Raw genomic sequence first — 13,431 nt, 5'->3', positions numbered from 1 at the left:
GAACATGCCTGGTATGTTAACGTAACATATTATGGTAAGAGTCATTCAAATAACTATAACATATAGAACATGCTATACGTTTACCAAACAATCTGTCACTCCTAATCGCTAAATCCCATGAAATCTTATACGTCTAATCTCTTAAGTGAATGAGCTAAATAATATTATTTGATATTTTACGGTAATGTGATAATTTCACACATAAGTCGCTCCTGAGTATAAGTCGCACCCCCCGCCAAACTATGAAAAAAACTGCGACTTATAGTCAGAAAAATACGGTACATTGGTTTTGAAATACATTCTTCCCCATAAGAAATCGACATTCAATGAATTTGTTTTAAACACCCAGAAATATTACAAAAACTTTTTTTAGAGAATCATTTTAGATATATACAAAAAACATTGTCAAATACATATAAATGATAAATGAACATTTAACATCACTTATGAAAGGCTCTTGTTTGCAAAGACTGTGGCGAGATGCCACCCTCGTGCTTTGCCATGAATTATTTCTTGAATTCAATAGTGCTTTTCACTGTGCTGACACTCGCCACTTTCTTTGGCCCCATTTTAGATTAATTTGGATTTGTGTGGAATTCTACGTTTGGGCACTGGATGCCATACAATAGTATACGGGCAACTGGATTAGTTTGTTTAGTGCAACATTTATATTTAGTCGGAAGATAACCAAGATGGTGTACAAAAACAGTGTGTCCATCCATCCATCCATCTTCTTCCGCTTATTCGAGGTCGGGTCGCGGGGGCAGCAGCCTAAGCAGGGAAGCCCAGACTTCCCTCTCCCCAGCCACTTCGTCCAGCTCTTCCCGGGGGATCCCGAGGCAATCCCAGGCCAGCCGGGAGATATACTCTTCCCAACGTGTCCTGGGTCTTCCCCGTGGCCTCCTACCGGTCGGACGTGCCTTAAACACCTCCCTAGGGAGGCGTTCGGGTGGCATCCTGACCAGATGCCCGAACCACCTCATCTGGCTCCTCTCGATGTGGAGGAGCAGCGGCTTTACTTTGAGCTTCTCCCGGATGACAGAGCTTCTCACCCTATCTCTAAGGGAGAGCCCCGCCACCCGGCGGAGGAAGCTCATTTGGGCCGCTTGTACCCGGGATCCTGTCCTTTCGGTCATAACCCAAAGCTCATGACCATAGGTGAGGATGGGAACGTAGATCGACCGGCAAATTGAGAGCTTTGCCTTCCGGCTCAGCTCCTTCTTAACCACAACGGATCGATACAGTGTCCGCATTACTGAAGACGCCGCACCGATCCGCCTGTTGATCTCACGATCCACTCTTCCCCCACTCGTGAACAAGACTCCTAGGTACTTGAACTCCTCCACCTGGGGAAAGATTTCCTCCCCAACCCAGAGATGGCACTCCACCCTTTTCCGGGCGAGAAAAATGGACTCGGACTTGGAGGTGCCGATTCCCATCCAGTGAGAGCTGAAGATCCTGGCCAGATGAAGCCATCAGGACCACATCATCTGCAAAAAGCAGAGACCTAATCCTGCAGCCACCAAACCAGATACCCTCAACGCCCTGACTGCGCCTAGAAATTCTGTCCATAAAAGTTATGAACAGAATCGGTGACAAAGGGCAGCCTTGGCGGAGTCCAACCCTCACTGGAAACGGGTCCGACTTACTGCCGGCAATGCGGACCAAGCTCTGACACTGATCATACAGGGAGCGGACCGCCACAATCAGACAGTCCGATACCCCATACTCTCTGAGCACTCCCCACAGGACTTCCTGGGGTACACGGTCGAATGCCTTCTTCAAGTCCACATAGCACATGTAGACTGGTTGTGCAATATATATATATATACATATATATATATATATATATATATATATATATATATATATATATATATATATATATATATATATATATGAAAATAATATAATACATTCAAATATATGTATATATATATAATATAAAATATTTAGCGATAACCAAGATGGCGTACAAAAACTATATATATACATAGATAGTATATACATGTGTGTATGTGTATGTATTTACAAAATGTTAAAGACTGTGTATATATATATATATATATATATATATATATATATATATATATATATATATATATATATATATATATATATATACATACATACATTATGTACATATAAATATCATAAAAAGTAGACTGCATTGGGACAGAATTAAACTATTTTGCGCAGTTTCACTTTAACACAAGTCAAGCAAACTATGTTGGCTATCGGAGACAACCAATGGGATCGTTGTACGTCAGCCAATCACATTTGAGCATGCATGACGCACCCAGCACGGTTGTGTGATTTCGGTGGTTCTTCTAAAATTGTGTAGTCACCCCACGGAAAGCTCTGCTTTCATTCGTTAAGGCGTACTTTAAAGTTGTATTTTGTGCTAAATCTACACTAACGGCTTGACAATGGTAAGAACCCGACACATTGTATTGTATGTCGCTATTGGTTGAAACGTGAACGCACTTCTACCGGTCGCTAGTGTCTGGCTTATGCTAATGCTAGCATCTTTAGCATGTTTTAACATGAAGCGTTGCCGATAATTAATGCAAACGAGTGTAGTTGTAGAAATGCATGATAATGTGTATACACATCTCATGAAGAATTATAAAATTGCTTTAAATGAATAAAAGCTGCACTATTAGCATGTAGTTCACGAGCCGCTATGTCATTGTTAGCTTAGCAGTGCATTGCGTGAGTGTTGTAAAAGCCTGCGTGGATATTATTGCCTAAATAATATATATTTAATCTCGTTACTTAATTTATATTTGTAACATATTGGGCCATGAGAAATTATGAAATGTTTACGTTTATTACTGCGAAATGGGTCCCTACTTGTCACTTCCTGATTTACTAAGGTGTATGATCGGGTTGCGCATGCGCCACATTTGCAAAACACACATAATGCGTGTATTTGACGTTATCAGTAGGTACTTTCGCTAAATGTTTTATTAAAATAAGATTAAAATTAGAGATGGCCGATAAATGCTTTAAAATGTAATATCGGAAATTATTGATATTGTTTTTTTGAAATTATCGTATCGGTTATTTATTTATTTATTTATTTTTTTAATTTATTAAATCAACATAAAAAACACAAGATACACTTACAATTAGTGCACCAACCCAAAAAACCTCCCTCCCCATTTACACTCATTCACACAAAAGGGTTGTTTCTTTGTTATTAATATTCTGGTTCCTACATTATATTATATATCAATATATATCAATACAGTCTGCAAGGGATACAGTCCGTAAGCACACATGATTGTGTGTGCTGCTGGTCCACTAATAGTACTAACCTTTAACAGTTAATTTTATTAATTTTCATTAATTACTAGTTTCTATGTAACTGTTTTTATATTGTTTTACTTTCTTTTTTATTCAAGAAAATGTTTTTAATGTATTTATTTTATAATTTTTTTTAAAAAAGGACCTTATCTTCACCATACCTGGTTGTCCAAATTAGGCATAATAATGTTTTAATTCCACGACTGTATACATCGGCATCGGTTGATATCGGTATCGGTAATTAAGATTTGGACAATATCGGATATCGGCAAAAAGCCATTATCGGACATCCCTAATTAAAATGCATACATTTTGGGGAAAAAATGGCTTCAAGAAGCAGAAGTCGCCGACTTTTCGCACAAACAGACCCGCCAGTGACTGCTAAAAAAAAATAAAAATCTTTGTTTTTGGTGCTGACGTAAAGTACAATAAATGTGTCAATTATTTGGATGAACACAATATTCCCAAATCAAAATTTTCAATATTTTTTATTTTCTGTCTATTTATTTCCTAAGACAGTAGAGGGTGTGTTTTTTTTCTACGTGAAATAACATTTATTGTATATCTTTTGTCCAAATGTCGCAAAGATTATGAGTTACAGACCATCTTCAAACCACTTTCTGATTCGATTGTTTTGTGGGTAGTCCTATTTACGTGCCTCCACTTCAACAGCGTCCTCTCCCTGTCAGCCATGTTGTAGTCGTTAGTGCTTGCCTAGTGGTTAACGTGTCCTCCCTGAGATCGGTAGGTTGTGAGTTCAAACCCCCGGCCGAGTCATACCAAAGACTATAAAAATGGGACCTATTACCTCCCTGCTTAGCACTCAGCATCAAGGGTTGGAATTGGGGGTTAAATCACCAAAAATGCTGCTGCTGCTGCTCACTGCTCCCCTCACCTCCCAGGGGGTGATCAAGGGTGATTGGTCAAATGCAGAGAATAATTGCGCCACACCTAGTGTGTGTGTGACAATCACTGGTACTTTAACTTAACTTTCTATATCAAGTTTAGTGACAGATACAATTTAGAACTATACGCTACTTTTTATTAGAAATGGCAACAGTGAAGGATGCATGTGCATGTGTGAGACAGTCTTTCCCACAGTAAGAGGATAGAGAAAAAGAAGGAACGTATTGACTACAGCGTCAGACTACAATGGTGGACTTGCGCAAAGCACTAAGGGTAAATCTCTACTAGGGTTGTACGGTATACCGGTACTAGTATAGTATCGCGGTACTAATGATTGAAAAGTACCGGTTCCCGGGCATGATGGCGCGTCGTCACGTCGTGACATTGCTGGTTTTACGAGCAGAGGAGCATGTTCGGCAGCGCACAATCACGGAGTACTTACAAGCAGACAGTGTATAGACAGAAAAGGGAGAACGGATGCATTTCGGCCTAAAAGCTGACGATGAAGGTGAAGCTATAACACTGAAACAGCCTCAGGAATAGGTGCCTTAAGACATGACTAGTTAGCTAGCATCGAACATCTATCCGCCGTTTTAGCTACTCCGCAGTGTTGAATCACTAATCCTCGCCTCCATGGCGACAAAGTGAGTTTCTTACAAGTATCATCCCTGCCGGACGAGGAATAGCTAAACATGCTTCACTACACACCGTAGGAGGATACAATAGCTCACCGGCGTCACCGCTAACAAAAGCTAGCGCGCCTGAATGTAAACAAATCCCATTGGTGGATCTACAACTGACATCCACTGTAATGATACCAAGTACGATAGCGTATCTAGTCAATACTACTATGATTACATCAATATATTTTATCTTTTTTCCTTTTTAAAAAATTCATATTATGTTTATTAACTCAGTAAATACGTCCCTGGACACACGAGGACTTTGAATATGACCAATGTATGATCCTGTAAGTACTTGGTATCGGATTGATACCTAAATTTGTGGTATCATCCAAAACTAATGTCAAGTAGCAAACAGAAGAATAGTGATTATTACATTTTAACATACCGTATTTTCCGGAGTATAAGTCGCACCGGAGTATAAGTTGCACCTGCCGAAAATGCATAATAAAGAAGGAAAAAAACATATATAAGTCGCACTGGAAACTATGAAAAAAAACTGCGACTTATAGTCCGAAAAATACGGTAAGTGTAGATAGAACATGTTAAAACAGGAAGTAAGCAGTAATTAACAGTAAATGAACAAGTAGATTAATAATCATTTTTTACAGCTAGTCCTTTTATAATTTAGACAAAATAATAGAACGAGAAATGACACAATATGTTACTGCATACGTCAGCAGATAAATTAGGAGCCTTTGTTTGTTTACTTACTATTTAAAGAAAAGTTATCTAGTATGTTCACTATTTTATTTAAGGACAAAATTGTTTTTCGATTGTAATAAGATACATATGTTTAATATACTGTAGGATTTTTTGTTAAAATAAAGCCAATAATTAAATTTTTTGAGGTTCCTTTTAATTAGAAAAGTATCGAAATACATATGATACTTTGGTACCGGTACCAAAATATTGGTATGGGGACAACCCGAATCTCTACCAGATATGGAGATATCTGCTGACGTCACCAATGGGAAAATTACAAATAACTTGATTGGAGAAAGTATGAAGGAGGGCAAGATCGTTTTATAAATGTATAATGTAACATTTTCGGGACTTGTGCAGTTCCCAAATACACAGGAACTAATGGGTAAGAAAAGTTGGTTTTGCATATAGATCCCTTTTAAAATAATGAACCTCTCCATGCAGTCTATTATGTCGTATAACGGAGGGGCTGTCATGGCCATGCGGGGGAAGAACTGTGTGGCCATTGCATCGGATCGGAGGTTTGGCATTCAGGCTCAGACGGTCACAACAGATTTCCAGAAGATCTTCCCCATGGGGGAGCGACTCTACATTGGTCTAGCTGGGCTGGCCACAGATGTCCAGACAGTGTAAGTGTGTGTAACTTGATTTTCTACCGCTTACGTCATCCTCACAATAACACGGATTGGGACTGCTGTCGTTGATCCACACAAAGATCCCAGAGGCTTAAATTCCGATTGAATCTGTATGAGTTGAAGGAGGGGCGCCAGATCAAACCCAAGACCTTCATGAGCATGGTGTCCAACCTACTGTATGAAAAAAGGTGAATGCTGTTCACTGATCAACTTCAGGATTCCTGTTGGATTCAGGGGCCTGACACGATTGTTCACTTATTGTAGGTTTGGGCCGTACTACATTGAGCCGGTCATTGCTGGACTCGATCCAAAAACCTCGGAGCCGTTCATCTGCTCCCTGGATTTGATTGGCTGTCCAATGGTGACGGAGGACTTTGTTGTGAGCGGGACCTGCTCGGAGCAGATGTACGGCATGTGCGAATCTTTGTGGGAGGCAAACATGGTAAGTAGTGTGTCCTCTGCCAGTAATCAATAGGGGTGTCTCCATCCAATATTCATATTGGATATTGGTCCAGCAACCGCAAAAAAACCCTGTATGGAATTATATGGGCTCGCATGTAAAATGTCCGCTCTAATATATCTTGCAAAGATATCTGACCAAATTTAGCTATTTAAATAATGAATATATTTTCTTTTGATAATATAGTTTGAGGGCCAACAAAATAAATGACTAGTGTATATACACATAGTACATACAATAGTGTCTTTATTGTCTTTATTCCAGCACATCCACTGAAATTACTACTGTTACTACTACTTCTATCGTTACTATACTACTATACACACATCCATTGAAACTACCAGTGTTACTCCCACTACTGCTGTTAGTACTACTACCAGTGTTATTACTACTACTACTGCTATTATTGTTACTATACTACTATCCACACATCCACTGAAACTACTACTGTTACTACTTCTACCAGTGTTACTCCCACTAATACTCTTATTATTACTATTATTGTTACTATACTACTATCCACACATCCACTGAAACTACTACTGTTACTACTTCTACCAGTGTTACTCCCACTAATACTCTTATTACTACTACTATTGTTACTATACTGCTATCCACACATCCACTGAAACTACTACTGTTACTACTTCTACCAGTGTTACGCCCACTAGTACTCTTATTACTACTACTATTGTTACTATACTGCTATCCACACACATCCACTGAAACTACTAGTGTTACTACTTCTACCAGTGTTACTTCGACCTCTGTTACAGGTACTACTGTTACTACAAGTCGTATTGTTATTACTACTATTGTTACTACTAGTGCAGTGCACTCTGTGCAGTACAAAGAACGTGATACTCATCTGGGAAAATATTACGTGTTCAAAAGGTAATACTGTACATTTATAATTGTTTTAAATAAACGAATACAAGTAAAATGCAAAGTCTAAAAATATTATTTAATCCTGATTGTTTCATGCATGAGGTGGCGACTTGTCCAGGGTGTACCCCGCCTTCCGCCCGATTGTAGCTGAGATAGGCTCCAGCACCCCCCGCGACCCCAAAAGGGATAAGCGGTAGAAAATGGATGGATGTTTCATGCATTGTATTATGGAATTGTTTAAGTAGTGTGATATCGTGCATATTTGATAGTGAAGGCTGTATGGTTGAGTTAGAAGCTTTGATATACAAACGTTTGTTGTATTTGTTTGTACACAGGAGCCAGAAGATTTGTTTGAGACCATCTCACAGGCTATGCTCAATGCAGTCGACCGTGACGCGGTGTCTGGCATGGGTGTTGTTGTACACGTTATGTAAGTACTTTGTTTTACTAACTTATTACTTTGTGTACACAGTACACCTAATGTAAGTATGCAGTATGTTCACTAACTTACTATCATATTTTTTGGACCATAGAGCGCACCGGATTAAAAGGTACACTGGCGATAGGTCTATTTTCATACAAAAGGCGCACTGGATTATAAAGCGCATTCAAGGGTTCATATTAGAATTTTTTTCCAAATTGAAAACACTTCCTTGTGGTCTACATAACATACAATGGTGGTTCTTTGGTGTAAGTGTTGCATAGATTATGTTTTACAGATCATCTTCTAGTAGCTTTCTGAGTGTCTCTTCAGGATGCGCTGTTTTGTGGGCGGTCTTATTTACTTGGCTCACCTTCGACAGCGTCTTCTCCCCGTCATCTTTGTTATAGCGTGCAAGGACGGGAGTGGAAGAAGTGTCAAAAGATGGAGCTAACTGTTTTAATGACATTCAGACTTTACTTCAATCAATAACGGAGCAGCATCTCCTCATCTGTGGCTCACTAGTGCAACAACAATGCTGGAAATATGTCCCGTGAAAAACCGTCCGACCGGAACCCTCTAATAACTAAAGTTCCGTGGGTGAATTATGTAAACCCACTACAGTTTTTAGCGCTTTAATAGCTAGTCTACTGACAGATATAAGTAAGAACTTTACACTACTTTATATTAGAAATGGCAACAGCGGAAGATGAATGCCACATAAGAAGAGAGAGAAGAAGAAGCTTATCACTACGGTGTCGCCACAGACTACAATGGCGGACGCGCACACATTTTCAGGACTTATGAAGATCCCAAATACACATCAGCAGGTACCAGAAGGTAAAAAAAAGTTGGTTTTGCATAATATTGCGAAACAAAATGCCAGATAGTGTCTGCTAATAGGTGCCATTTTGCGGTCCTTATACACACACCATAATAATACTCGTATGTTTAAAGCGCCGACAATCCATCAAGTGGTGGGGCTTCACAGCTTACCGAAGTCGTACTAAAAACATTTTGACAGATTTTTGAGCGCTGTGTGTAATGTTCTATATTCTCAATGGAACATTTAAAGTGTTGGTGTTGTTTACTGGTGTCATTTTGCAGTTTACACGTACCTCTTATGTGTGACTGCCATCTACTGATCACGCTTATCATCACACTATGTACCAAATAAAATTGCTTCGAGGTCGGTAAACACAACCAGAATTATTCCGTACATTAGGTGCATTGGGTTATAAGGCGCACTGTCGATTTTTGAGAAAATGAAAGGATTTTAAGTGCGCCTAATAGTCCGAAAAATATCGTACTAAGTCTTTTGGCTTTACTACTTGGTATCTCGTGACATTTTATTTTTGTGCTGCTTGTTTGAGCAATTTGACATGACTGTAAGGAGGTACATTTGTATTTTCAAACATTATGTAAAACATTTTTTTTAAATTGGGTCTGTGAATATCGTCGATCTACCATACATCAAGTAATGAGTCACGACAAGCACGAGTTTCCATCAAACGAGAACTAGTGAGGGAAAAAAGCACATCTGGGGCCGTACTTATCAAGCTTCTTAGAGTGCCATTTTACACTTAAGTCCTGAGAATTTGCGAAATTTAGTCCTACTCTCAAACTTAAGGATAAAAGCTTTTTATCAACGTTCTTAAGTCTAAGAATCACTCCTACTCTCCACGATATTTAAGAGACCTTCAGAGGTGTCTTAAGTGGTTAGGAGTTGCCAGCAGGGGATGGCACTGAGGCGAGAGAGACGTGCGCGAACGTTCAGGGAACGGAACAATGTTTTGTTTTTTTTGATGACGAGCAGCTGATCAAACGGTATCGTTTAGACAGAGCGGATATTATTTTTGTCACAGATTTAATACTTTTCGATTCCTTGTTGATTTCTGCATGTGTCTGCAGTGGGCTAGTATATATAGAGCCACCCACACCAGTTTCAAATTAGTTGCCTAATTAATGAATTGGAAAGAAAATGTTATGACAGTAGCGTATGTGTGTGGCCGTGAGGTGAGTGACGTCAGTGAGTGTGTGGGCGATAGAAGAGAGGGAGCGGTAGCGTGAGTGCCGGCGGGGACTAGTTTGTTTTGTATTATTTTGTAGTTTATTGTCAAAATATACACTCCCATTGTCCACTTAAATATTTCCAAGATATTTCTTTATTCTTAGACAACGGATTCCCTTCCGTGATTGGTCATTTCTATGGACACAGAAATGACGTCACCTAAAATTCCGTTTACGGCACATAGTAATGTCGTAATTCAGCTCTGAGTGTGACACTTAAGATTCAGTCCTACACTTCGCTGAAAGTGTGAGTAAGACGCTTGATAACTAACTTTTAAGTGCAGCTTTCAGCGAAGAATTTATTTACTCTTAAGTCAACTCTTAGCAGACTTCTTAGGAGTAATTCTAAGAAGCTTGATAAGTACGGCCCCTGATGTGCAGGACATTAGCTTAATGTTAACCATGTAAGAATAGTATGTTGCTTGTGCGATTAGTTGCATGAATGACCGTTGACCTCTTCTCTCTGCTAGTGAGAAAGACAAGATCACCACCAGAACTTTGAAGGCCAGGATGGATTAACTCAACACCAAATGTTTTTGTATGAAAACAACACTTGTACTGATTTTTCTTGCTATTGTTCAATAAATACTCACCTTGAAACACTTTGTGTCTGATTGGGACGTATTCACAATGTGTGTCAGACTTCCAGGACTGTCGATGCGAGGTCTTGCTACAGGAACAGACAATTTTCCAGCACAACCTCAAGGAGATCCTGCAGCGTTTACTTTTAAAGAGGCGAGAGTTGTGGCAGGACAAATCAATGTCCCTGGTTGAAAAGAACATCGCTGAGCTTGAGCAACCTCCATACTCACCCGACAGGACTGTGTGATGATTTGTTCCTCTTTGACTCAAGGAGGTCATCAAGGGCATTGTTTCTTAACCATAGTGCCCCCTAAAGGGTTGCTGTGGTCTGTATGGGCAGCTGCAGTACTCATTTGCCTGGGCTTTTGTAAAGTTAACATTTTAAAAAGTGTTTTTTTTTTCAATAATGAGATGGCTTGAATCAAGTTCAGAATGTCTAAAAGTAACTACACCTCCAATGGTTTGTTTCACGTGGATATCAGCTAACCTAACTTGGAACATTTCACTCGACACAGACTCACGACGTTTGATTTATTGATTGAAACTTTTGTTTGTAGATTGCACAGTATAGTACATATTCCGTACAATTGACCACTAAATGGTTTGATTGATTGAGACTTTTATTAGTAGGTTGCACAGTGAAGTACATATTCCGTACAATTGACCACTAAATGGTAACACCCGAATACGTTTTTCAACTTGTTTAAGTCGGGGTCCACTTAAATTGATTCATGATACAGATATATACTATCATCATAACAGTCATCACACAAGATAATTACATTGAATTATTTACATTATTTACAATCCGTGTGTTTGTGGGGGGGGGGGGTAGGTTTGGTTGTTATCAGTCATCAACAATTGAGAACAGAGAAATGGATATTGGAACAGTGTAGGTCTGACTTGGTAAGATATGGACAGCAAGTAGTGGACATAGAGAGAGATCAGAAGGCATAAGAAAAAGTATCTGCATTTGATTGTTTACATTTTATTATTAACAATCCGTGGAGGGTGTTAGTTTAGGGTTGTAGCTGCCTGGAGGTGAACTTTTATTGCGGTTTTGAAGGAGGATAGAGATGCCCTTTCTTTTATACCTGTTGGGAGCGCATTCCACATTGATGTGGCCAGGGGCGCCGCTAGGGATTTTGGGCCCCATGAAAAGAATCTTTACAGGGCCCCCAACACAGCGGCAACATTTTTTTATGCTATTTTACATACAATTATGCATTTTAATGGTATTTTTGACTATCATTACCATATTTTTTAAATAAGAACAGCATCACAGTTGACATGTACAGTAGGGGAAGAACTGAGCACTCTGAATACAATGGAATTCATTTTGAGCCATTTATTTGCTGCACCACTGATTCTTAAATTGGATTGATTGGTTTTTTATAGATTGAGACTTTTATTAGTAGGTTGCACAGTGAAGTACATATTCCGTACAATTGACCACTAAATGGTAACACCCAAATAAGTTTTTCAACTTGTTTAAGTCGGGGTCCACTTAAATTGATTCATGATACAGATATATACTATCATATATACTATCATCATAATACAGTCATCACACAAGATAATCACATTGAATTATTTACATTATTTACAATCAGGGGTGTGGAGGGGGGGGGTATGATATGGACATCAAGTAGTGGAGAGAGAGAGAGAGAGAGAGAGATCAGAAGGCATAAGAAAAAGTATCTGCATTTGATTGTTTACATTTGATTATTAGCAATCCGGAGAGGGTGTTAGTTTAGGGTTGTAGCTGCCTGGAGGTGAACTTTTATTGCGGTTTTGAAGGAGGATAGAGATGCCCTTTCTTTTATACCTGTTGGGAGCGCATTCCACATTGATGTGGCATAGAAAGAGAATGAGTTAAGACCTTTGTTAGTTCGGAATCTGGGTTTAACGTGGTTAGTGGAGCTCCCCCTGGTGTTGTGGTTAAGGAAGTAGTTTGACATGTACTTCGGTATCAGGGAGGTGTGGCGGATTTTATAGACTAGGCTCAGTGCAAGTTGTTTTACTCTGTCCTCCACCCTGAGCCAGCCCACTTTGGAGAAGTGGGTAGGAGTGAGGTGGGATCTGGGGTGGAGGTCTAGAAGTAACCTGACTAGCTTGTTCTGGGATGTTTGGAGTTTAGATTTGAGGGTTTTGGAGGTGCTGGGGTACCAGGAGGTGCAAGCGTAATCGAAAAAGGGTTGAACGAGAGTTCCCGCCAGAATCCTCATGGTGCTTTTGTTGACCAGAGAGGAGATTCTATAGAGAAATCTCGTTCGTTGGTTCACCTTTTTGATTACCTTGGTTGCCATTTTATCACAGGAAAGATTAGCCTCTAGAATGGAACCTAGCTAGGTAGGTGACCTCATCTTTCCTGGTGATAACAATGTCACTCACTTTTATAGTGAAGTCGTTGACTTTCTTAAGGTTGATGTGGGACCCAACCAGGATGGATTCGGTTTTACCCAAGTGTGTGGATAGCTTGTTGTCAGCGAGCCAGGTGCAAGTTCTACAGAGCTCAGCACTGAGGATTTTCTCCACCTGTGACTTGTCCTTGTCTGATACCAGCAAGGCAGAGTCATCCGCAAACAAGAACAATTCACAGTCTGCCTTGGTAACACCTGAATAAGTTTTTCAACTTGTTTAAGTCAGGGTCCAAGTAAATCAATTCATGGTAAAATGTCATCAAAGCTCACCTTTTAGCATTCACACACAGCAACATTTTGGAAGAAGGATGAGGCGATAGAAGAAAGTAATCATGATACATCAGTT

General features: G+C 39.6%; 1 protein-coding gene across 1 annotated transcript; it reads left to right on the top strand.

Annotated features, from left to right (window-relative positions):
- Positions 1–2,269: 2,269 nt before the first annotated feature.
- LOC133633901 (proteasome subunit beta type-3) lies at positions 2,270–10,700 on the top strand. The gene is made up of 6 exons (XM_062026699.1): positions 2,270–2,432; positions 6,051–6,235; positions 6,322–6,429; positions 6,506–6,683; positions 7,925–8,019; positions 10,551–10,700. Exons 1-6 carry the CDS (start codon positions 2,430–2,432, stop codon positions 10,597–10,599), a joined length of 618 nt encoding a protein of 205 aa, XP_061882683.1. The 5' UTR covers positions 2,270–2,429; the 3' UTR covers positions 10,600–10,700.
- Positions 10,701–13,431: the final 2,731 nt, after the last annotated feature.

This window comes from Entelurus aequoreus, linkage group LG18, assembly GCF_033978785.1.
Source record: "Entelurus aequoreus isolate RoL-2023_Sb linkage group LG18, RoL_Eaeq_v1.1, whole genome shotgun sequence".
Taxonomy (NCBI): Eukaryota; Metazoa; Chordata; class Actinopteri; order Syngnathiformes; family Syngnathidae; genus Entelurus; species Entelurus aequoreus.
The sequence above is the reverse complement of the archived record's forward strand: the minus strand, read 5'-3'. Positions and strand labels throughout refer to the sequence as shown.